General features: G+C 43.8%; 1 protein-coding gene across 5 annotated transcripts; it reads right to left on the minus strand.

The window, feature by feature from the left end:
* Positions 1-2,457: 2,457 nt before the first annotated feature.
* ZNF528 (zinc finger protein 528) lies at positions 2,458-26,608 on the minus strand. 5 transcript variants are annotated; one of them, XM_007997863.3, is made up of 7 exons: positions 26,502-26,608; positions 25,807-26,039; positions 22,560-22,627; positions 22,286-22,367; positions 15,189-15,315; positions 14,265-14,393; positions 2,458-5,721 (listed from the first exon to the last, which is right to left on the minus strand). In XM_007997863.3, the coding sequence occupies exons 3-7, from the start codon at positions 22,562-22,564 to the stop codon at positions 4,103-4,105; spliced, it is 1,962 nt and encodes a 653-aa protein (XP_007996054.3). In that variant the 5' UTR covers positions 22,565-22,627; positions 25,807-26,039; positions 26,502-26,608; the 3' UTR covers positions 2,458-4,102. The 5 variants fall into 5 exon arrangements, with proteins under 5 accessions (XP_007996054.3, XP_007996051.3, XP_037847324.2 ...); XM_007997860.3 differs by lacking the exon at positions 22,560-22,627; XM_037991396.2 differs by lacking the exon at positions 22,286-22,367.
* Between the last annotated feature and the right edge of the window lie 63 nt (positions 26,609-26,671).

Consider the following 26,671-nt stretch of genomic DNA (forward strand, 5'->3'; position numbering starts at 1 on the left):
GATCTGCTCAGCAGTCTGGAAACTGATATTGCTGAGGCAGCGCAAAATCGGTTGGTGATTAGATCCAGGAGAATTCCTGCTATTAAAATAAAGTTTAAGTCCCAGGTACTCTGGAAGCAGAGAGAGAAGACAGAGTGAAAAGAAAGCGAAAAGAAAGACAATGCTGGGCGCCCTGGCTCACAGAATAGAAATGTAAACTTTTCATTTACATTCCCCATTCACTCCAGAGGGTGAGGTCAACCCAATGCTCAATTCCAGAAACTTTCCTAGGGACACTACCTTAGGCATAGAGGACTAAGGCCAGTGTGAAGTTAGGTCACCAACTCTTTCTTTTTAAAAAAGCCAATAACTTTAAAAAATAGGTATAAATTATTTAGTTTAAGACTTTTTTTTTTTTTTTTTTAAAGACAGGGTCTCACTCTGACACCCAGGCTGGAGTGCAGTGGCACAATCCTAGCTCACTACAACCTTGACTTCCTGGGGTCATGGTCGCCTCCTACCTTAACCTCCCAAGTAGCTGGAAGTACAGGCCTGTGACATTGGACTGTGCTAATTTTTTAGTTTTATATTATTATTATTACTTTGTAGAGATGGAGTCTCACTTTGTTGCCCAGCCAGGTGTCCAAGTTCTGGCCTCAAGTGATACTTCTGTCTACACTCCCAAAGTACTCAAATTATAGGTATGAGTCACTGTGCACAGGAGGTAAGAATCCCACATCAGGACCTCAAGTATTTTTGAAACACAAATACATAAGACCCACAAGCAGGACTATTGGCTGGAGACAGTGGGGTCACCTGAAGAAAATTTATTTGACCTGAATAGCAACTCCTCACCTAGGTCACTGGGATTCCGGACTATGGCACGTACACGGCCAAAGGTCGCAGGGACCTCTGCCTAGGAAAGCTAGGTATTGTCCAAGGTTTCTCCCCATGTGATAGGCTGAAACAATACTGCTGAAAGGTTTATGGAGATGTTTGCATATGCATCTCAAGGCACAGCATTTTCCTTTAAACTTATTTATGTCACAGAGAATTTTGTTCAAATGTCTTACTGCTGATTTCCTCCCTACAATGATCCTATTGTCCAGCCACTCCCTTATCTTTAAGATGGTAAAGATAATTATCAATAAATACTAAGGGAACTCAGAGACCGGTGCCAGCGTGGGTCCTCTGTAAGCTGAGTGCCAGTCCCCTGGGCCCACTTTTTCTTTCTCTATACTTTGCCTCTGTGTCTCATTTCTTTTCTCAAGTCTCTCGTTCCACCTAACGAGAAACGCCCACAGGTGTGGAGGGGAAGGCCACCCCTTCAGGTTAACATGATGAAACCCTGTCTCTACTAAAAATACAAAACATTATCTGGGTGTGCCTGTAGTCCCAGCTACTCGGGAAGCTGAGGAAGAGAATCGCTTGAATCGGGGAGGTGGAAGTTGCAGTAAGCAAAGATCACGCCACTGCACTTCATCCAGGGACAGAGATTCCCAATATTCAAGTCAAACCTTAGGTGGACGTCAAACAAGTTCTAGTGGAGGCCAGGTGCATGGCTCACACCTGTAATCCTAACACTTTGGGAAGCTGAGGTGATTTGAGCCCAAGAGTTGCAGTCCAGCTGGGCAACATTGTGAAACATCTTTAACGAAAAACAACCCAAAATTAGCTGGGTGTGTTGGTGTGTGCCTGCATTCACAGCTAGTCATGAGGCTAAGGTAGGAGGATCACTTAAGCCGGGGAGGTTGAGGCTGCAGTGAACCCTAATTGCGCCACTGCACTCCAGCCTGTGCAAAAGACCTTGTCTCAATTTCTAAAAAAAATTTTTTTCAAGGTTCTAGTGGAGTGAGCAAAAGTTCAAATTACCACAAAGCTTGTGAGGGTGAATATATGAAGTTCCAAGTTAAAATATCAAACAAAGCAAAACACAATTCCTTTCTGTGTGTCCACCCTTACGAGGAAATTTATGAACATTAATAATTTCAAATTATGTCACTGAGCACAAGAACAAAAAAGAGATTGTTACACTATTTTTAACCTTATCCCCACATTTTTATCTCATATTTGTCATATTTGTATTTTTGCTTCATAAAAATGAAAGTGTGTGCCATGGGTCTAATTTGGCACACAAGAAAAAGGCACATAGAAATATGATACAGCGAACATTCGCCAATGGCGATGAACACATTTGAGGGTATAGGATGCTGGAATTGCACTGCTATGGGATTTTCACTGTACCCACAGAAGCATTCTAGGGCAGAGTACAGACACAATCATTCAAGTACTAAATATGATTACTCATATTCACATTTACCTAAGGACATGTACCCAAAGGACATGTTGTTTCATTTCACAACCAGAAAACTTGCTCTGGATGCTCCAATCTTAAAATCCCAATGGTGCACTACTGTGTGCTACAGAGTATCCATCTTCCTGAGGTGGGATGAAATTATGATGGTAGAAAAGACATGATTCACTCAGGAAAAATGAAACTTTATTAGTACGAACATGAGAGCTACATACATTCTAAATCAAACAGTTGCAACTTATAATGCCAAGAACTAAATGTGAATTCTACTCAAGAATATGCTGATTTGGCTGGGCATGGTGGCTCATGCCTCTAATCCCAGCACTTTCAGACTGAGGGGAATGGATCACCTGAGGTCAGGAGTTCGAGACCAGTGTGGCCAACGTGGTGAAACCCCATCTCTACTAAAAATACGCACCTGAAATCCCAGCTACTTGGGAGGCTGAGACAGAATAATTGCTTGAACCAGGGAGGCAGAGGTTGCAGTGAGCCGAGATTGTGCCACCGCACTCCAGCCTGGGTGACAAGGGTGAGACTCTGTGTCATATAAAAAAAGAATATGCTGATCTGGTCATTTTGATTAAACACTCAACTGTGGTATCTGTTCTTTCATTTCAAAAATGAGGCTGGGTGCAGTGGCTCATGCCTGTAATCCCAGCACTTTGGGAGGCTGAGGTGAACGTATCACTTGAGGTCAGGAGTTGGAGACCTGCTTGGCCAGCATGGTAAACGTAAACCGTCTCTACAAAAAATACAAAAATGAACTGGGTGTGGTGGCACACACCTGTAGTCTCAGCTACTTAGGAGGCTAAGGCAGAAGAATTGCTTGAACCCAGGAGGCGGAGGGTGCAGTGAGCCAAGAACACACCACTACAGTCCAGCCTTGGCAACAGAGTGAGACTCTATCTCACGGGGAGGGGAAAAAAAAAAGACTATTTCTCATCAGTCTTTGCTAAACAGCAGCTACTGCTATTCAATGGAGAAAGCGTCTACCTTTTTCCTTCAATTATTTCTACTATATAATCAGACACTAGCAACCTATTACTTTCTTCCCATTAATAACCCATGCCTTAAGATCATGGCATACTCTATTTCATGGTCAGTTGGTAGAAACTGAAGCACTGTGCACTTAGGTCGAGACAAAGTGTGTTGACTGCAACAGTATGATGATGGTCATCAGAGTTTTATGTTACTCTGCCCACTTCTCCATGCTCTCTAAATCAGACAACATTTAATCTGAAAAGGCAATGTCCTTCTTCATCAGGAAACTGGATAGAAATAATCCTCAGCTAATGAAGTCAGCCCTGTCATCCTACTGATTCTTTCCCAGGGACCACAGTGAATGGCCTGTATGGAAGGCACGTGAAGAGATTTTAAAGTCATAAAGTAGCCTTTTCTACAGGTCCCAAAAAATTTAATTTTTTATAGCCTGAATAAAACTGGCCATTTACATACCGTTGCACCTTTGATATACATCATGTCATGAGAATCAACATATTTTGACTTAGCATTCTGCAGAATGCAATATCATAGATTAATATCAGAGAACCAGAGATTGAGTTACTTCTTGTGTAAATCCTATCCGTATTCTACAGTAATGGTCCTTGAATAATGGCCCGAGTACACACAATTCATCTGTGTGGTTTCATCCTCCACAGTGATGTGGTGATGTCTAGTGATTTGGCAGGCCCTGATAAAGTCCGTGTCACATACATTTCATTTATGATTTCCAGTTAGTATGGACCCTCTGATGTTGATTAATGCTAGAATTCATGATGATGGTTTGCCATACACAGTTTGTAGGGACTCTCACGAATGAATTCTCTGATGCTGTGCAAGGTCAGAATTGTGACTAAAGACCTTAATGCACAGGGTGCATTGGTAAGGCTTCTCTCCAATATGAATTCTATGGTGATTGGTGAGGGAAGACTTGTGAGTGAAGATCTTGCCACATTCTTTACACTCATGAGATTTCTTCTCAGTATGGATTGCAAGATGGGCAGTAAGGCCTGAACGCCCTCGAAATGCTTTGCCACATTTATTACATCTGTAAGGCCTCTCTCCAGTATGAATTATTTGATGTCTTGTAAGGTATGATGCTTGATTAAAGACCTTGCCACATTCATTACATTTGTAAGGCTTCTCTCCTGTATGAATTTTCTGATGGCATACAAGGTTTGAACTACGACTGAAGACCTTGCCACATTTGTTACATTTGTAAGGCTTCTCTCCAGTATGAATTCTACGATGACTGGTTAGAGAAGACTTGTACCTGAAGACTTTGCCACATTCTTTACATTCATAAGGTTTCTCTCCACTATGGATTAGAAAATGGGCAGTAAGGTCTGAAAACTCTCTAAATGCTGTGCCACATTTATTACATTTGTAAGGTTTCTCATCAGTATGAATTTTTCGATGTCGTATAAGGTCTGATTTCTGACTAAAGATCTTGCCACACTGATTGCATCCGTAAGGTCTCTCTCTAGTATGAATTCTCTGATGAGAGGTCAGTAAACACTTGCGCCCAAACACCTTGTCACATTCTTTACATTTGTAAGGTTTCCTTCCAGTGTGAATTAACTGATGGGTTATGAGGCTGGAACGCACTGAAAATGTTTTGCCACATTCTTTACATTTGTAAGGTTTCTCACCAGTATGAACTGTTTGATGTTCTGCTAGATATGAATGGCGACTAAAGACCTTGCCACATTTATTACAACTGTAAGGTTTCTCTCCAGTATGAATTTTTTGATGTCGTACAAGGTGTGCAATTTGATTGAAGACCTTGTCACATTCATGACATTTGTAAGGCTTCTCTCCTGTATGAATTCTTTGATGTTGTGCAAGCTTTGAACTGCTTCGAAAGACCTTGTCACATTCATGACATTTGTAAGGTTTCTCTCCAGTATGAATTCTTTGATGTTGTGAAAGGTTTGAATTGCTACTAAAGAGCTTGCCACATTGATGACATTTGTAAGGCTTCTCTCCAGTATGCATTCTTCGATGTATCACAAGCTTTGAACTGCAACTAAAGACCTTGCCACATTCATTGCACTGGTAAGGATTATCTGCATTACGGATTACTTGATGGTTAGAAAGGCTTGCAGATGCTCTAAAGACTTGGCCAAGCTCATTACATTTATAAACTTTTTCCCTAATGTGTGCTCTCTGTTCTTGCGGAAGTAATGGAGCATCATCAAAATTATTTCTATGTTTATTTAAAAGGTGGGATTTGACACTGGAAGAAATTTTTTCAAGCAGTGAAACTGAGGAGTTGTCATTTATGAGTTTTTCAATATGCTTAGACCCAGAAATTTTCCTTTCAGCTTTAAATAGCTGCAGATCATTCAGATGTAACTGAGAAGTGAATCCAAGTTGACTTTTACAAGGCTTGTTTCCTGCATTACTTCCCAATTTAGAGCTCCTCTCTAAAACAGAAAGAAAAGAATGGAACTTCAACCCATGATAATGGCATCTTTAGTGTCCGACAGAGGGTCCAGATTCTGCCTCACCTGACTCAGACATTGGTAGGAGTTTCAGCATATTGTGTATATCACGCTGGCAGTGCAGAAAACAGAAGGAACTGAGGTGATGCATTGGAGCAGTGGGGAATCTGCAGAAGTCAAGAGAATTATGGGTAAATCTGAAAGAGATTATGAGCAGAGAAATACAACAGAAACTGAAAGCTTCTGGGAAGAAGCAGGGATGAGCCTCTTAGGGAAAATCAGTAAAGCCTAGAGCAGCTGCATAGACATTAATAATGGTACTTCCACAAACCAGAAAAATCACATCCCCAGAAAAGGACTGAGTGTTCCCACATGTAGGAAGCTAAAGGCCCAAGAGATGTGACCAACTCAGCATTCCACTGGAGAATATATGATCAAACAGCAAACTGTTTATCATGAATGCAGGATGTGGGCAAACTCACGACTGTACCTGCCACCAGAAGATTTGCTGAAGGCAATCACTCCCTGGTGCCGTGCTCATTGAAATTATCTACTGGGACATCTAGAGCCTATTGTTTGAATGCAGTATTGCAAGCCTGCTGCAAATTAAGCCGCTGACCAATAATCACCATCCCCCTTTCCCTATCTCTTTTACCCAATAAAATGCAAAGGGCTCTAAAGCTCAGGGTCCTTGTTTAATAGAAGCCAGGAGCCCCCAACCCCTTCTTCCAAATATACTCCTTTGTCTTTTATTCCCACATTTGCCCCCTTTGTTCAGTCCCCCAAGGTCTGTGCAGGTGGCAACTGGTGACCCAGAACAGGGACTCCAAGGATGTTTACAAGTGGCCTCCGAACACAGGACTTTGAGGACACAAAGAAGGTTCTGCTGGAGCAGAGGAACTGAAATTGACAAGGTGAACGCGGAACCCTGGATGAGTATGCTGGCAGCAGATATAAGGTCAGTGCCCTAAAGAGGTACTAAGAGCGATACAAGGTCACTGCTCTAAAGTACTGGGAACGGTAAGTTTTCTGAATCAGGGTAACAGGGGGCAGAATTTGTCTGCTGAAGAAAAACACTATGTGCAGTTGTTTAATCTACTGAGACAGTCTGGAGCTCAGGTTAATTCACAGACATTAAGCCTCTGTAGGAGATTATTATGCATAACCCATGGTTTCCACAGGCAGGCAGGCGCTCTTGATGTGGAAAACTAGGACAGAGGAGGATTAAAAAAGGCTCATCATAAAGGTCTTAAAGTTGATTCTTCTGTCTTCTCCACGTGGAGTCTACTTTGTACTGTTCTGCCATTATCTCATTATTCTGCTGGGCAGCAGGTTGAGTCTAAAAATCTGAATCTGTTGTCCCACCCACAGATCCAATTGAAAATAAAAAACAGGAGAGGGAAGATAAAAATTGGTTTTTACCACCCCCTCCAGTTACAGGAACAACTGTACCACTTCCTTCGGGAGCAGAAATAGAGACCCCAGTACAAAAAATTTTAGTCTGCTGCCACAGCTGGAGAGCCCTTAGGACCTTGCACTTTTCCTATTTCCATCAGGCCTGATCCAATCTGCACCAGTTTATTCATGAAAATACCCTGCTAGAGTTTAGTTGTTGAAGGAATTAAAAACGACTGTAGTTAATAATGGAATACTGAACTCACTCACTTCAGGATTGCTAGAATCCGTATTCGGTGCTATGTGCCTTCTACTTTTTCATGTAAAACATTTGGCTCAAACTTGTCTGCTAGTGCATATCTGACATGGAATTTAAACTAGCAAGAACTGTGCAGACCAAGCTAGACAGAATCTTGCCGCTTGTCAAGGAGACATTACAGAGGATATGCTATTGGGTAATGACCCTTATTCAGACCTGGAACATTAAATGGCACTCCCAGATCCTGCTTATCAGCAGTGTTCACAGGCTGCTAAATACATATGGGTCACAATTCCAGAAGAGGGAGTCCCAGTACAATCCTTTTTGCATATCATGCAAGGGTTGTAGGAGCCCTATGCGCAATTTCTTGCAAGATTACAAGAGGCAGTGAAGCGTCAAATTCCTCACACTGCTGCCGCCGAAATGTTAACCTTAACTTTAGCTTTTGAGAAGGCAAACATGGATTGTAAATGTGCACTGGCACCTGTAAAGTGTACAAAAAACGTGGGAAATTTTATCAGAGCTTGTCAGGATGTAGGAACTGAGCTTCATCGCTCTTCAATGTTAGCTGAAGCATGGCTAATTTAGTACTTGACAAATCTAAAAGCAGCAAAGGATCAAACCCTAAAGTGGAAAAATGTTATACCTGCAGAAAAACCAGACATTGAAAAAAGGAATGCCACCAGATTTCAGGACAGAAAGGACCTTACAATGCAGTGGCCCCCTCCAGTGGAAAAAACGGCAGGACTCTTGTCCTCACTGTAACAAACGAAATCACTGGGCTAATCAGTGCCACTCAAGATTTCATCAGAATGGCACCCCGCCCCCCCCTCCCGCCCCCCAGGTTGGGAAACAAGAAGGGGGCCTGGACCCAGGCACCTCAATGAGGTCATTCTTAGTTCAGACCACAACCCCATTTCAGGGGTGGGTCCCAGGAGAAACATTGATTCCCTCACCCCAGAAACACCAGGAAGTACAGGATTAGATCTCCCAGTCAGAGAAATAACAGTAGTTGGTGGAGACAAACCTACCAAAATTCCCACTGGCATTTGGGGACATTTACCAACAGGATACATGGGACTAATTTTAGGCAAAAGCCACCTTAACTTGCAAGGCATCACTGTAGTCCCAGGACTGATTGACTCCGATTATGAAGGAGAAATTCAAGTAGTTTTAATGTTATAAGATCTTTGGGTTTTTGAACTGGGAGAATATACTGCTCAGCTATTGCTTAGTCCCTGCAAATTACACCTGTCTTCACAAAACGAGAAACGAGGAAATAAAGGCTTTGGGAGCACAATTACATGGGAAATCTATCCCAACCTACAGCCTCTAACAGACCCACCTGCGTAGTACAAATTAAAGGAAAGAAATTGTATGGGTGAATGTACACAGGAGCTGATGTGTCAGTAATATCCAGTAAAGACTGGCGCCCAGCATGGTCTCTGAGACTAACCTCCACATCCCTAGTGGGAGGAGCAGCTAAAAGTGTTCAACAGAGTGCTGAGATTTTACCTTGTCTTGGTCCGGATGGACAAGCACGTACTTTCCAGCCTTATGTTGCAAATACAGCCATCAATTTACAGGATCAAGACTTACAGCATGGAATATGAGACTTACGAATGAAAACTTTGGTAACCCAGGATTTAAAATGTTGAAGGACATGGGATAACAGAGTAGAAAAGGCTTAGGGAAATTCCTACGAGGAAACCCTAATCCGTTATCAGTAACTGGAAAAACAGAAAAGGGCTAAGACGTCAGGATTTCTGACAGGGGTCATTGATATTTCTCCTCCGCCCACTGCCTTACCATTAGAATGGCTTAGTGACAAACCTGTGTAGGTGGATCGATGGCCCCTAACACAGGAGAAGCTAGATTGACTTCAACTGTTGGTAAAAGAACAATTGAACGCAGGACATATACAGCAGTCAGTCCCTGGAATTCACCAGTATTTGTTATTCCAAAAAAGTCTGGAAGATGGTGATTGCTGCATGATTTGAGAGCTATTAATGCACAAATTAAACCAATGGGTGCATTCCAGCAGGGTTTTACCTTCCCCGGCAGCCACAGACTGGCCTCCTGTAGTAATAGATTTCAAGGATTGTTTCTTTACCATTACAGGAGAAGGATAAGCCTCAATTTGCCTTCTCTGTGCCTTCTGTTAATCATAGAGAACCTGTTTCTTGCTATCAATGGAAAGTTTTACTTCAAGGCTTGCTTAACAGTCCTACATTATGTCAGCATTTTGTGGGAAGAGCTTTAGGGGAGCCTCAAAATATGTTTCCCACTGCGTGTATCATTCATTTTATGGACGATATTCTTTTGGCTGCTCCTACAGATCAAATTTTACATCAATTATTCAGAGATGTAATGCAAGCTCTTGTTAAATGGAATCCCAAAATTGTTCCAGAGGAAGTGCAAATAACTTCCCCATACCATTATGAAGGAAATATTGTTACAGAGAGGAGTGTACGGCCTCAGAAAACAGTTCTTGGTAAAGACACATTATAGACTTTAAATGATTTTCAACAATTACTAAGAGATATTAATTGGCTACACCTGATGCTAGGTATTGCCACCTATCAAACTTACACATCTTTACCAAACCCTGCAAGGAGATTCTTCCTTCAATTCCCCGTGGCAATTGAGAGGCTGAAGAATTATGGCTTGTAGAGCAAATGCTTCAGCAGAGACATGGCTCCTGGCTACAGCTACAGAAACCTTTGCTTTTATTCTCCCTACCCCCTATTTCCAATAGAACTTTTAGGTAGGCCAATGCTTAGATAAATCTGTAACAGCAATACATAAACACAAAGGGGAAGACATAGGGAGCCGATGGCCCGAGAGATGTGACCAACTCGGCATTCCATTGGAGGCTTTATGACCAAACAGCAAACTGTTTATCATGAATGCAGGATGCGGGCAAACTCATGACTGCGCCTGCCACCAGAAGGTTTGCTGAAAGCAATCATTCCCTGGTGCTGTGCTCATTATCTACTGGGACATCTTGAGCCTATTGTTTAAAGAATGCAGTCTTGCAAGCCTGCTGTAAATCAAGCCACTGACTGACAACCACCACCCCCTTCTCCCTCTATCCTTTACCCAATAAATTGTGAAGGGCTCTAAAGCTCAGGGCCCTTGTTTACTAGAAGCAAGGAGCCCCCTGACCCTTTCTTCCAAATATACTCTATTGTCTTTGTCTTTTATTCCCACGTTCGCTCCTTTTGTTCAGTCCCCCAAGGTCCATGCAGGTGGCACCCACATCCTTTACAACACGTTGATTTGTAAAGGTCTCACCCTGTACAATTCTTAGACAAAAGAACTGGAACAGTCAGTGCAGTGGCTCATGCCTGTAATCCCAGCACTTTGGGAAACCAAGGCAGGCTGGACAACTTGAGGTCAGTAGTTAGAGACCCGGCTGGGCATGGTGGCTGATGTCTATAATCCCAGCACTTTGGGAGGCCGAGGTGAGTGGATCACCTGAGGTCAGGAGTTCAAGACCAGCCTGACCAATAAGGTGAAACCCCGTCTCTACTAAAAATACAAAAATTAGCTAGGTGTGGTGGTGTGCGCCCAGAGTCTCAGCTACTCAGGAGGCTGAGACAAGAGAATTACTTGAATCTGGGAGGTGGAGGTTGAAGTGAGCCAAGATCACACCACTGCACTCCAGCCTGGGCAACAAAGACTCTGTCAAACAAGAAAAAAAAAAAAAAAAACTGGAAGAAGTGGTTGTTTTAGCAAACCTAAAACAAAAATTACAAAGCCTACATAAGGACATGGAAATATGGCTAAAATTATAATTAAAAAAATTTTTTTCCACAAACCCGACCTAGAAAAAGGCAGCCCTCTGATTACTTCACAAACATTGAAAGCAACTTTTTTTTTGAGATGGAGTCTCACTCTATTGCCCAGGCTGGAGTGCAATGGCGCAATTCTGGCTCACTGCAAGTTCCGCCACCTCCCGGGTTCAAGCCATTCTCCTGCCTCAGCCTCCCTAGAAGCTGGGACTACAGGCACCCGCCACCACACCCGGCTAATTTTTTTTTTTTTGTATTTTTAGTAGAGACAGGGTTTCACCGTGTTCGCCAGGATGGTCTTGATCTCCTGCTCGTGATCCGCCTGCCTCGGCCTCCCAAAGTGCTGGGATTACAGGCTTGAGCCACCGCGCCCAGCCGAAAGCGACTGTCTTAAGATGCTTAACGAGCTAAAACATAGATGAGATAGACAACTAAATGAAATCAGGAAAACAATGCATGAAAAAGAGACTATCATGGCAGGTGCCTGTAATCCCAGCTACCTGTGAGGCTGATGCAGGAGAAACGCTTAAACCCAGGAGGGGGAGGTTGCAGTGAGCCAATATCGTGCCATTGCACTCCAGCCTGGGCAACAAGAGTGAAACGCCATCTCAAAAAAAAAAAAAAAAAGAAACTTGACCATTCTAACTAAAATTAACCCAAATACATTCACACAGAGACATACTATGAATTATCAAAAGTCAAAAAAAGACAAAGACAAAATCTTGACAGTAGCAACAAAAAAGAGACTTGTCAGACAATAGGAAACTGTCAGATTATATGTATTTTCCAGCAGACATCTTCAGGCTAGAAGGCAGTGAGGTGACATACTGACAGTGCTTAAAGAAAAACAGGCAAAACAGCAATGAAGAATATTACACTTAGCAAATCTCACCTGCAAAAATAAAGGCGAATTTCAGACTTTCCTAAAGAAAGCCTGAGGAAGTTAATTAGTATTCTAGACCTGTCCAAGAAGAAATGCTGAAACGAGGATTCAAGATGAAATGAAAGCACTCTGGATAGTATCTTTAACCCAAAAGAAAACATAAAGGTCATCATAGGCAGGGCGCGGTGGCTCATGCCTGTAATCCCAGCAATTTGGGAGGCCAAGATGGGTGGATCACCTGAGGTCAGGAGCTCGAGACGAGCCTGGTCAACATGGTGAAACCCCGTTTCTCCTAAAAATACAAAAACTAGCTGGGCATGGTGTCTGTAATCCCAGCTACTCGGGCGGCTGTGGCAGGAGAATCACTTGAACCCAGGAGGCAGAGGTTGCAGTGAGCCAAGATCCTGCCATTGCATGCCAGCCTGGGCAACAGAGAAAAACTCCATCCCCTAAAAATAAAAAGCTCATCATAAAAGGTCAACAAATGATCAAATACAGAAACATGTATCGTTGCACTTTTCATTTGTAACTTGACTTTTAATTCTTTCCTACAATTTAAAAGACACAATCAGGCCAGGTACAGTGGCTCATGCCTGTAATTCCAGCACTTTGGGAGGCCAAGGCAGGTGGATCACTTGAGGTCAGGAACTGGAAAGCAGCCTGGCAAACATGGAAAAAACCTGTCTCTACTAAAAATACAAAAATTAGCTGGGGATGGGGATGGGTGCCTGTAATCCCAGCTACTCAGGAGGCTGAGGCAGGAGAATCACTTGGACCAGGGAGGCAGAGGCTGTAACGAGCCGAGATCAGCCTGGGAGATAGAAGGAGACTCCATCTCAAAAAAAAAAAAGAAACCACTCTCATTTAAACAGCATTAAAAACATATGTTAATGGGAACATAAAATATATAGGATTAATTTCTGCCAGTAATAACAGAAAGCGAGAACACAGTTGTTAAGCAGAGCTTTGGGTACCTAATCAAAGATAAGCTGTTAACATTTAAAATAGAATGTTTTGGGCTGGGTGAAGTGGCTCACACCTGTAATCCCAAGCACTTTGGGAGGCTAAGGGAGGATAATCACATGAGGCCAGGAGTTCGAGACCAGCCTGCCCAACATGGAAAAATCCCATCTCTATTCAAAGTACAAAAATTAGCCAGGTGTGGTGGTGCATGGCTGTAATCCCAGCTACTCCGGAGGTGGAGGCAGGTAATGTTGAAATTAACAAAAGAAAAAAAATTTTTTTTTTTTTTTTGAGACAGGGTCTCACTCCATCACCCAAGCCAGGGTGCAATGGCGTAATCTTGGCTCACTGCAACCTCCACCTCCTGGATTCAAGCGATTCTCCTGCCTGAGCCTCCTGAGTAGCTGGGATTACAGGCACCTGCCACCACACCCAGTTGATTTTTGTTATTTTAGCAGAGGCAGTGTTTCACCATATTGGCCAGACTGGTCTTGAACTCCTAGCCTCAAGTGATCTGCCTGCCTCAGCCTCCCAAAGTGCTGGGATTACAGGCATGAGACACCGTGCCCAGACAAAAGAAGAAAAATTTAAAGATCCACAAATATGTGTCAATTAAACAACACACTTTGCTGGTTATGGTGGCTCACACCTATAATCCCAACACTTTCGGAAGCTGAGGCAGGCAGACTGCTTGAGCCCAGGAGTTCAAGACCAGCCTGGGTAACATGGTGAAACCCCATCTCCACAGAAAATACAAAAAATTAGCCAGGCATGGTGGCGTACACCTGTAGTCCCAGCTATTCAGGAGGCTGAGGTGGGAGAATCACTTAAGCCCAGGAAGTCCAGGATGCAGCAAGCCGTAATCACGCCACTACACTCTGGCCTGGGCGACCCAAGAGAGATCCTATCTCCAAGAAGAAATAGGAAAATAAAGAAAAATATCTGTTCAGAACTCACAAGATTTCAACTTTTGTTTTCCCACAGAATTCTCCCATTTGCAGGGAGTTTCCCAAATACTATGTAATAGGGTGGCTTTGCAGGGCACAGTGGCTCATGGCTGTAATCCCAACACTTTGGAAGAGCAAGCCAGGGGGATCCCTTAAGTCCAGGAATTCAAGGCTGCAGTGAGCTATGATTGCCACTGCACTCTAGCCTGGATGACAGAGTGAGACCCTGTCTCAAAAAATAAAAAATATGGGGCCTCCACTCTGCCCACCCGAGCTCTCACCTGTGTTCACACCTTTGATGCATTCCCTGCCATCTGGATTGTTTGTTATTTTCTCTTCACTCTGCGGAATCCAGGGATCTTTCTTTTGCTCTAACATGGAGATAATACTCAGGTCAGGCAGACAGATTCCTATTTATAAAAGAAAGAATAAATGTGTGCTGTGGCATCTCCCAAGTCCAAGCTCTATATTTAGGGAGGAGAGAGGATATTACTAATAAGTCAAAAATAGTATTTAGGCCGGGCGCAGTGGCTCAAGCCTGTAATCCCAGCACTTTGGGAGGCTGAGATGGGCAGACCACGAGGTCAGGAGATCAAGACCATCCTGGCTAACACAGTGAAACCCCGTCTCTACTAAAAAATACAAAAAACTAGCCGGGCAAGGTGGCGGGCGCCTGTAGTCCCAGCTACTCGGGAGGCTGAGGCAGGAGAATGGCGTGAACCCGGGAGGTGGAGCTTGCAGTGAGCCGACATCCAGCCACTGCACTCCAGCCTGAGCGACAGAGCGAGACTCCGTCACCAAAAAAAAAAAAAAAAAAAAAATGTATTTCACAAATTCATCTACTGCCTGCCTCTTTCTGAGCGCTTAGGGAATATTGTAACATGCAGACATAGATCCCCCTTCCAAGAACTACAGAATCAAAAGCACAGGGCTAGAAAACAGGAAATTGGATATTTTTAAAGTTTGTCATAAGGTTTCATGCATACTTCAGCTCTGGTGCCACCAATGATGAATCGTGAAGGGAGGAGAACACCTGAAAAAAGGGGACATTTCAAGTCCGGAAAGTGTAATAGAGCTTTTCAATTCTGAGTCAATGAGGTTTCAATCTCAGTCAAGCAATGCAGGAGCTTCCAAGACCCACACACGACATGAATGCAGAGATCCACCAGGGCAGATCCCGGCTTCTGAAGGGACATTATCCTCACCCAGGGAGACCAGGTTCCTATAGTTCTCCAACATCACATCCCTGTATAAAGTCCTCTGAGCAGGGTCCAGGCATTTCCACTCCTCCTGAGAGAATTCTATAGCCACGTCCATGAATTTCAAGGGTCCCTAAAAGAAAATCCACATTTCAGCAACAGGGTATGCAGGCAGTACTCACCGTCACACAGAACAGGAAGACAGTTGTTAAGGATTGACTCCACTGATGTGAGCACTGTGAAAAATCCATATTAAGGTATGCTTAAGCCAGTTCTGTGTAATTGTTGTTTTATTATACTTCTCCATAAGAAATTAAGGCATTCTTTAAATCAGTGTAGATGTCTCATTTTTGGACAATACAAACAAAAATTTAATCCAGGGTGATCTCTATAGGAGTGTTAGGTGCTTTTAGACACCAAGTGATATCCAGTATCTACCTGAGATGCAATTCAAGTGGTGTCTTCAGAGATCATGATGTCTACAGTGGTTTTGTATTTTTTCTGAGACAGGGTGTCACTCTGTCACCCAGACTGGAGTGCAGTGGCACAATCTTGACTCACTGCAACCTCTGCCTCCCAAACACAAGTGATCCTCCAACCTCAGCCTCTGGAGTAGCCGGGACTACAGGCTCACGACACCATGCCTGGCTTATTTTTGTATTTTTTATAAATATGGTGTCTCACCATGTTGCCCAGGCTGGTCTTGAGCTCCTAAGCTCAAGCCATCCTCCCACCTTGGTCTCCCAAAGTTCTGAGATTACAGGGATGAGCCACCGCACCCAACCTACAACCTACTGTAGTTTTGGGTTTGTTTGTTTGTTTTTTTGAGACGGTGTTTTGCTCTTTTTGCCCAGGCTGGAATGCAATGGCATGATATCGGCTCACTGCAACCTCCACCTCCCAGGTTCAAGTGATTCTCCTGCCTCAGCCTCCCATGTAGCTGGGATTACAGGTACCTGCCACCACGACTGGCTAATTTTTTTATGTTTTTAGTAGAGATGGGGTTTCACCATGTTGGCCAGGATGGTCTCGATCTCTTGACCTACTGATCTGCCTGCTTTGGCCTCCCAAAGTGCTGGGATTACAGACATCAGCCACTGTGCCCAGCCCCAACCTACTGTAGTTTTTAAGAATGGACAAAATCTTGGCTAGGTGCAGTGGCTCATGCCTGTAATCCCAGCACTCTGGGAGGCCGAGGCAGGTGGATCACCTGAGGTCAGGAGTTCGAGACCAGCCTGGCCAACATGGTAAAACCCTGTCTCTACTAAAAATAGAAAAAACTTAGCCAGGTGTGGTGGTGAGAGCCTGTAATCCCAGCTAGTCAGGAGGCTGAGACAGGAGAATCTCTTGAACCCGGGAGATGGAGTTTGCAGTGAGCTGAGATCATGCCACTGCACTCCAGGCTGGGCAACAGACAAGAGTAACACTCTGACTCAAAAAAACAAATAAATAAAATAAAAAATGGTCAAAATCTGAAAGCTGTGATAACAATAGCAATGGCTGAATGGAACACTTCCCATGTGATAGGCACTATTCTAAATGCTTTACATGAACTGGAGGATCACAAGGCAGGCGGATCACAAGGTCAAGAGATTGAGAGCATCCTGGCCAACACGGTGAAACTCAGTCTCTGCTAAAAATACAAAAATGAGCTGGGTGTGGTGGCAGACACCTGTAATCCCAGCTACTTGGGAGGCTGAGGCAGGAGAATCGCATGAACCTGGGAGGCGGAGGTTGCAGTGAGCCAAGATCTCACCACTGCACTCCAGAATGGGTGACAGAGCGAGACTCCATCTAAAAAAACAAACAAACAAAACAAGAAAGAATGGTCTGTTCCTATCTTACTGAAGAGACAACTCTTTCACATATATTCTAACAAACTCCCCCCAGGTGTCAGGACTAAAAATGGCAGTGTAAGCACTGGATCCCAGGTGTCTGGACATTAGAATCAAACCTAAAGAATCAAACAGTTAAGTAACAGATCAGCATCAAAAGAAAATTGACATTTACCTAATTCAGTAAACTTAAAATAAGTTCAAGGATTAAAAACACCAAACTGCCTAAAAGGTCATTATATCTGGATATATATAATATATTATATATCCCCATAATACATTCTTATTCTTATAGCTATCAGCTCATTAGCATGATAGTATAGAAAAATTTGAACCTGGTAAATACTTAAGACGTAATCTGAACTCATTAAAAAAATATAAAATGTATATAAAATGACGACATGCCATTCATAAAAATCACAGGCTTGCTCATCTGTGCATTCATCCACACACCACATGTACACACTTATACACACTAACACTCATACACACTAGTACACATATACACTTACACACATCAGCTGAAATAAGAGTTGTTGTCTCCCTGACCTATTTTTTTTTTTTTTTTTTTTGAGATGGAGCCTTGCCCTGTTGCCCAGGCTGGAGTGCAGTGGTGCGATCTCGGCTCACCACTACAAACTCCACCTCCTAGGTTCAAGCGATTCTCCTACCTCAGCTGCCCAAGTAGATGGGACTACAGGCATGTGCCACCACGCCTGGCTAATTTTTGTACTTTTAGTAGAGACGGGGTTTCACTATGTTGGCCACGCTGGTTTCAAACTCCTGACCTTTTGATCTGCCCACCTCGGCTTCCCGAAGTGCTGGGATTACAGGCATGAGCCACTGCACCCAGCCCCAGTGACCTATTTTTTACATGATATTTTTCATCAGTAGTTTGGTTGGCAATTTTTAGATGTAGGGTCTCAATACAGTGTCCAAACTGGATGGCAGTGGCTATTCATAGTGCACCATAACCTTGAACTCCTGGCGTCAAAGGATCCTTCCTCGTCAGTCTCCCAAGCGGGAAACTAAAGGCATGAACTACTGTGCCTACTTGTAAGTACTATTTTTCCTAATGTGTATTTCAGCATGTTTGCAACAATAAAAATGTATAAATTGTACCAATTTAGTTTATAAACATATGGTAGGCGATTAAAAATGGGAGACCATGTAAAACCACAGAAACTTGAACTCCAATCTCTACTAAATATCCATATTCAAAAATATAGTATTTTTTAAATTTTAGACAGGGTCTCACTAGGTTGTCCAGAATAGTCTCAAACCTGGGCTGAATGGATCCTCCCGCCTCAGCTCCCCCAAGAAGCTAGGATTATAGGCACACGTCACTGCTTCTGGCCTATAAATATAGTTTGGTCCATTAAAATATTGTTATTTAGGTATTAACAAAATTAAATGAAGTTTACTAATTTATTCCATTAATAAAAAGGTGTTATGTTACAGGAAATTAGTATATTAAGTTAACATATTAAGGGCAAAGAAAATACCTCATCACCCTATACCTTAAGAAATTATTGGATATGGCTGGGAGTGGTGGCCGAGGCAGGTGGATCACGAGGTCAGGAGATCGAGACCATCCTGGCTAACACAGTGAAACCCTGCCTCTACTAAAAACACAAAAAATTAGCCGGGCGTGGTGTCAGGTGCCTGTAGTCCCAGATGGTTGGGAGGCTGACGCAGGCATGAACCTGGGAGGCAGAGCTTACAGTGAGCCGAGATCGCACCACTGCACTCCAGCCTGGGTGACAGAGTGAGACTCTGTCTCAAAAAAAAGAAAAGAAAAAAGAAATTATTCGATATTGGCCGGGCATAGTGGCTCATATCAATAAGCACTTTGGAAGGCAGAGGCAGGCAGATCACATGAGGTCAGGAATTTGAGACCAACCTAGCCAACATAGCGAAACGCCGTCTCTCCTACAAATACAAAAATTAGCCGAATGTGGTGGCACACACCTGTAATCCCAGCTACTTCGTAGCCTGAGGCATGGCAATTGCTTAAGCCTAGGAGGTGGAGGTGAAGTGAGTCGAGATTGTGCCACTGCACTTGAGTCTGGGTGACAGAGAGACTCTGTCTCAAAAAAAAAAAAAAAAAAAATCAAGCCAAAACCAAACTGGAAAACAAAACAAGAAAAATCCCTCATGATATTAAGCAAGAACATCTCATGAAAGATCTTAATTAGCAGTAAACATGGAATAGATTTCCTCTACTTTAAGAGACGGAAAAGGGGGCTGGTCTATGCTGCAGCCAATCCTCACTGCACGGGATGCCTAAGCAGAGACAAGAAGCAGAGGGACAAGGCAGAAAGAAAAGGGTCAGAAAAGAGCTGGATCTGTTAATACTAATGAATGACATGACTGTAATCAAGAAAAAGAATGCAATCTTAGCATATTCACCAAGAACAATATATTGAAAACAAGTTTCCTTCCTTAGCAGCACTATTTATACAATGACATACACACAAAGAAACATCCTACATCTCCCTTAGTAAATCTACAAGGCATCTAATTAAAGACATTCCAGACCTGTGTAAGAAATCTACAAGTATACTCAAAGAGTCCTATCAGCAAGATACAGGAATAGGAAGCCACAGACCATTTTGTCTCCATGGAGACACAAATTCAACCATAAATAGGCCAACTGCCTTTGTGAGAAATCCAGAAGCCACTCAGGAAGTTCTTGCACCCAGAGAAGCACCAGCACCAAGTGAACCCGCTGGGAGCCCCGTGGGAAAAATGTGTGACACCCATTTGCTGGAGCCCCTGCCTGGCATGACGTGGCATCATGCAGAAGAAATCACAAACTCCTGATTTCTCTCTCCTTTTTTGGGGGGCAGGGGGAGGGCAGTGGTGCAATTTCAGCTTATTGCAGCTTCCGCCTCCCAAGTTCAAGCAATTCCTCTGCCTCAGCCTCCCGAGTACCTGGGATTACAGGCACCCGCCACCACACCTGGCTAATGTTTGTATTTTCTTTTTAACCAGTAGAGACAGGGTTTCACTATGTTGGCCAGGCTGGTCTTGAACTCTTGGGCTCAGGTGATCCACCTGCCTTGGTATCTCAAAGTGCTGGAATTATAGGTGTGAGCCACCACACCCAACTAATTTTTTTTTTTTTGAGACAGTTTCACTTTGTCACCCAGGCTGGAGTGCAGTGGCGTGATCTCAGCTCACTGCAACCTCCACCTCCCAGGTTCAAGCAATTCTTCTGCGTCAGCCTCCCGAGTACCTGGAATTACAGGCGCCTGCCACCACACCTGGCTAATTTTTGTATTTTTTAGTAGAGATGGCGTTTCACCATCTTGGCCAGGCTGATCTTGGAACTCCCGACCTCATGTTTCACCCGCCTCAGCGTCCCAAAGTGCTGGGATTACAGGCATGAGCCACCACGTGTGGCCTTACTAATTTTTTGTATTTTTGGTAGAGACGGGTTTTTACCACATTGGCCAGCTTGGTCTCGAACTTCTGAGAGAGGTGACTGATTTCTAATTCAGAGAGCGTTCACATGAGGATGTAAAGGGCAAGCAATCCATCTTCCTAACATGAAAACACACACATTTTCACAACTTTTAGAATAAAATATCACAACAAAACCACCACTGAGGACTTAAAAGCATGTATCACAAAGCTATAAATACATTTGTCTAGGACTTGAGGGGACTCTTGACACAGAGCTGACAACAGTGGCTCCCCAGTGAGATACGGGAGAGAGTGGAAGGCTGGACAGGGGATGGGATGCTTTGTATTTACTGTGTTAATAAGCTGCATGTTTGTTTGGGCTTTTCCTATTAAAAAAGACACATAATTTCATTGCTTAAAATAAAAAAATTATTCATAATAATTGGTGGTACAAGAATATGATTTCCTCCTCTCTAGAGAGAAAGAAATTCTAGGCTGGGCACAGTGGCTCACACCTGTAATCCCAGCGCTTTGGGAGGCCAAGGCAGGAAGATGGCTTGATCCCACGAGTACAAAACCAGCCTGAGCAACATAGTGAGATTCCATCTCCTTTTTTTAAAAAAAAAAGAAAAAAGGAGAGAAAAGGAAGGGGAGGAAAGGGGAAGGGAGGGAAGGAAAGGGGAAGGGAGGGGAAGGGAGGGGAGAGGAGGGGAGGGGAGGGGAAATTCTACTGCAATCTCTAAGCAAAATTATAACCTTTTTCGACTAGCACAGCAACTGTACAAGACTTCCTGCAGGAGCACCAGTCTCTGTGGAAGGGATGTGCTAAGAATGACAACAGAATGTCCTCCCTGAACCAAGTCAGAGACAGAGACAAAAAACGGGAAAAGGTGACAGATTTGTAAATGCTTTTGAATCTCTTGCTGTTAAGACATTAAACTTCATTTCATATTTTACAAAGAACAGTTTATAAAGGGAATAAAACACTATCACTGATGTCTTCATCTAAACATTCCATTACTTTACCGATCATTAAGATAATCTGACTAAGTTACTCACTTGTGTAGCTTCCACTGTAATCCAAAATCAGGCAGAAAATATTTCCCTTTTGTGAACTCTTTTTCCAGAATTTACCAAATACTCACGCACATTAATATGTAACTTGTGGCTGGGTGAGGTGGCTCATACCTGTAAACCCAGCACTTTGGGAGGCCGAACTGACCGAATCACTTCAGGCTGGCTTTCAAGATCAACCTGACCAACATGGCGAAACCCCATCTCTACTAGAAACACAAAAATTAGACTGGAGTGGTGGTGCACACCTGTAATCCCAGCTACACGAGAGGCTGAGGTGGAAGAAACCTTTGAACCTGGGAGGCGGAGGTTGCAATGAGCAGGGATCATGCCACTGCACTTCAGTCTGGGCAACAAAGCAAGACTCTGTCTCCAAAAAAAAAAGAAAAGAGAAGAAAAACGAAAGAAAGGAACCTGGAACTTTGACACGCAGCTTCTCTATTTCTAGTCCACAGAACACTGACAGTGCATCCAGATGTGATCCCTTAACAATCCCTGCTGCCCAGCAGCACTGACACCACGGGACCCACACCCCGTCTCCATCCATGTCTGGGTGTGAGCCCTCCCCAGGACCATGCCCAGTGCATACTCTTCCCAAGTTCATGTCACTGGGTCACAGTGAACTGAAATCTCAAGCGGAAATGAAGGGACTGGAAGAAGCCATGGGTAAGTGCCAGCAAACGTGTCAGGCAGGATGCTTCAGAGTCAAAGATTAGCAACTCCAAGGCCTGGCACTTCAGGAAGAAACAGAGACAGAACAATCCACTGAGAATATTACCTTACCTGAGTAAGGGCCATTCCTGACTCCTTCTCTTTCGTTTTCCGAGTTGCTTCCTTGCATAATATGTCTCTTTGGAAGTGAATCCTGAATGCCAAAATACGCTGTTTAGGGCTTAGAATCAACATACATCCTTCCTGTGTCACAGCCACACAAAAAGGGAAGACCTCACCCCGAGGTAATCCTCAAACTGTGACTTTCTACATAGGCCTGATTTAGCCTAACTCAGCAAACAGATGTTAACCATTTTGGAATTCACCTACAATGTAGTTAAAGTACCTCATCTGTTGAGTGGATTCCCTCTGAGATTTTTCCACTTTATTCTCCCTTTCTTAAACTTTGTGAACCTAAAAAAAAAAATAAAAAAATAAAAATAAAAAAAATTCTTCATGTGGTAATAAACTGTGTGATTCCTAAAATCATACTTCGATCAAGCACTTATTTTATAAATACAAAACGCTCTCGGAAAAGGAAAGGGGGCTGTGTAGTTGCAGTAGAGGGAGCAGGAAGAACAGAGGCAGGAGATGAGGTCAGAGAGGTGCTGGGGAAGCAGATTATGCAGGGCTGAGCTCTTCAAATATTTTCTCCCACACATCAAAAGAAATTTTGAAACAATCTATTTCCTCACTCATTTTAAGTAAACATGTCATTTATTCTTTACCTTAGAAATTAAAACACAAATAGTATCTCATATATTTTAACCACATTTTGACAGGTTTAGTTAACCCCCAGAAAATACAAGGCATCTGTCATCTGAGCTACGCAGCACTGTAGGGAGAACACGTTTGGGGGAGTTCAGGAAGTCTCTTTTGGACACGTAGAGGTAGAGATGCCTGTGGATGTCCCAGCAGAGATGTTGAGAACACCATTGGACACAGGATTTTGGAATTCAGGGGAGAGGGGTGGGTGGTGAGGGAAAATGGAGACAGGGTGGTGGTGTTTAAAGCCATAGATGAGATCAAAAGGAAAAGCAGAGGGTATGGGCAGACAGAACAGGTTTAATGACTAAATTGGGTGACATTTCCATATTCAGAGAAGACACTTCAGGAGACACCAGCAGAGGTAACTGATAAGATACTAAAGTGATGAGAAAAATTTTAAACAGATTTTTAAAAATATGAGCAATATCTTCAAAGCTGAGAAAAAATAGAGTGATCAGCTGTGAAACATGCTGCTGACAGAAAAAGACAGATGAGGACGGAAAATTCAAAGTCGGATTTAAGCAGGGTACAGGGGCTCATGCCTCTAATCCCACCATGCTGGGACTTGTTTGTAGGATGGCTAGAAGTCAGAAGTTCAAGACCAGCCTGGGCAATGTAGTGAGACTGTCTCTAAAAAAAATTTTTTTAATCAGCCAGGTAGAGGGACAGGCCCATAGTCCTTCTACTCCAGAGGCTGAGATGGGAGGATTGCTGGAGCCCAGGGGTTTGAGGTTATGGTGAACTATGACTGTGCCACTGCATGCCAGCTTGGGTGACAGAGCAAGACTTTGTCTCTAAAAATTAAATGAAAAAATAACTAGATTTAGAAACAGAGAAGTCACTGGTGACTCAGATTAAAAAAAAGGAGCAGAGGAATGGTTGATGTCAAAACCTGATTGGATGGGGTCAAGCAAGAAGTGGAGGAAAGAGTGATAGACAGCTTAAACAAGATTTTGGTATATTGTGCTCTTACATGGAGCACAGAAAAGGCAGACTTACTGCAAGTAAAAATGTAGCTAATACTTTGTTTTTTCTTTAGAGGATGAACTAGTGGGAAAAATAAAGGGGTGTGTGTGTGTGTGTGTGTGTGTGTGTGTGTGTGTGTGTTTTAATGGGCAACAGCTCCATCTAGGTACAATGACCAAAATAATTCCCTTGAAGTAAAAACTGATGACACTGTGGAGGAGGGGTACCATGGCATCAGGAGAGTGTGAATGGGGCTGGCCTGTGGCACACCGTCTCAGCATCAGCAGCAGCCAGGAGCAGGGACAGACAATTCCCAGTCACTACTGAGTAAGAACACAGTCCTAGAGACAGGTGGGTGGGCCTATTGGAAAATTCTTGCCCTTACTGTTTGAGACGGGAAAAAAACCAGTTTTTACTACTCTCACACCCAAGAGAATACCTCACCTCTAGTGATCAAAATGTGTGTGTGATTGTTCCTACACTAACCAGTTAAACTGAGTAAAATTACAGAACACCCAGGTGCTGTCTGATGAAGAATTGCTTGTTGGTGACAAGTAATTCCCATATGATTTTGGTGAGCAGAGATGAGGCATTCTGGGTTGCATGCTCTTTACTGTATTCACTGTGAGCACAAAAACCACTTTAGTTTTTCCTATCTTATACACTCGCTCACGCCCTAGTCCATCCAAAAAAAAGAGAGTGAACCACACCTGAATGAGCCAAGTCACCGCCCCCGGGCAGAATACAGATTACAAGTGGAAGCTAACCTCTGATGCCAGAAATTATAAAACACACATGCCTTAAAAATAGTGTTCCAATTCTCATCTTCATCTGTGTTTTTTTTTTTTTTTTTTTTGAGATGGAGTCTTGCTCTGTCACCTAACCTGGAGTGTAGTGATGCAATCTCAGCTCACTGCAACCTCTGCCTCCCAGGATTAAGCAATTCTCCTGCCTCAGCCTCCTGAGTAGCTGGGATTACAGGCCCAGGTCACCAGGCCCAGCTAATTTTTGTATTTTTACTAGAGACGTGGTTTCACCATGTTGGCCAGGCTGGTCTCACTCAACTCCTGACCTCAAGTGATCTGCCCACCTCAGGCTCCCAAAGTACTGGTGTTACATGTGTGAGCCACAGCCCCTAGCCTCATGTGTTTTAAACAGATTTTATATTATAGAGAAATTAATATGTCACAATTCAATCATAATTTCCAATCAACTCACCACTCATCTGTAACCAGTGTCCCCCTCTTTCCTCACTACTGTTTCCCTCCCTCATTCTGTACATCTCTCTCATTCCCATCTTTTTTCCCTAGCTGTTTTTTTCTCTTTATTTTCCCCTAGGATTGTGTTCATCTTGAGTCCCTCCTCTTCTCTTTGTCCCATTCTTCTTTCTATTCCTTCTCTCCCACCTGTTCTGATCCATTTTTACAACTTGTTTCACCTCTTGATTCCTCTTTCTGCCCAATCTTTCACTGTCCCTAATCTCCATATATTTCTGCCTCTTTCCTCCCACATTTCGGCTCCCCTTGGGCTCACCCTGTTAAATTCGATCTTCGATGTTACACAACCCTGTCCCCACTCTCTGGCAACCCTCAGATCCCAGGCCTCCCCCTGCTGTGGTTCTCCCTCTCTTCTCCTTGTGAGCAGCTGCCCGCTCTGGCTGTCCCAGCGCCACGCTGCTCTATCTGACCTGACTCCAAATTCCTCCTCCTCTCCCCCACTCTCCGTCTGAGAAGCCTTCCCTATCTTGTTGAACTTCATCTTTTACAGACCCAGGTTTGTCTATATTTTTAGTTACTTTTCTCCCCCTGCTATTTTCTCGGCACCTTCTTTCACTGTGTCTCCGCGAACCCCTCACTCACCTTCTACTTTGCCGTCTGTTAATTGTTTCTCTCATTCTTCATTTCTCTTTCAAAATTTCTCTATTTCCTCTGACTCGTTCCCATCTTTTTTCTCCACACATTCACAGGGAGGGGATAGGAAGAGCTCATTTTCGGTGGGCTGGAAGCTGGCTCGAGAGAACACTGGATGTCAGGAGACTGAAGTCACTCCCCACACTCGGGGTCAGGAGAACCAGTGGCTAGGAAAGGGAGGCCTGGGGAACAGAGGGTCCAGATTAAGGAGGAAAAAGGCAGGAGTGGGTCAGAAGAGGGGTGGAGTCTGCAGAAACCAGGTCCGGGCAGAGGACACGGCCTCTCGTGCCCCGTTGGGGCGCTGAGCTCCAGCGGCCAAGAAGGGCGAGGCTGGGGGAACGGACAGTGAGGATTTTACATGGTGTGGGGCGTGTGTAGGGGTTACTAAAGGACTTGAAGCAGGAAAAGCCCACGATAGGAGGTGTCTACGTGGGCATCTGACAAAAAGACCGGGCACAGGACCAGCCTCCAAGTGATTTTAACACGCTGAAAGCGACTCCCAGACTCTCAAAGGACGTCTGAATTTACTCGGGATGGGGGAAGCAGTGCCGCGATTTCAAGGTCTGCACGCCCCTAAGATTCCGGGTATAGAAGCGCAGAAGAACGAGGTAGCCTAGACTTAACATAGACAAAAAGAAACTCACGCGCTGCTGCTAAACAGTTCCTCCATGCGATCGGCTTCCGGGTCTACCGGAAACTGCGCTCTAGGCGTTCACCCCCAAAGGTCCGCTTCCGGGTTTGCGGGAAATTGCGCGGGCATTCTAGAGGCCGGACTGCCTGGGACCGCGGCAGACCCGGTCAAGGCCTGGGCGGG

This window comes from Chlorocebus sabaeus, chromosome 6, assembly GCF_047675955.1.
Source record: "Chlorocebus sabaeus isolate Y175 chromosome 6, mChlSab1.0.hap1, whole genome shotgun sequence".
In the NCBI taxonomy this organism is placed as follows: Eukaryota; Metazoa; Chordata; class Mammalia; order Primates; family Cercopithecidae; genus Chlorocebus; species Chlorocebus sabaeus.

Coding starts and splice junctions, on each gene's coding strand:
- ZNF528 (XM_007997860.3), bottom strand. CDS start 25,841: ATGAGAGAAACAATTAACAGACGGCAAAGTAGAAG. Junction 22,368..25,806: donor AACAGACGGCAAAGTAGAAG/GTGAGTGAGGGG, acceptor TTTGGCATTCAG/GATTCACTTCCAAAGAGACA. Junction 14,394..15,188: donor TAGGAACCTGGTCTCCCTGG/GTGAGGATAATG, acceptor TTTTATAAATAG/GAATCTGTCTGCCTGACCTG.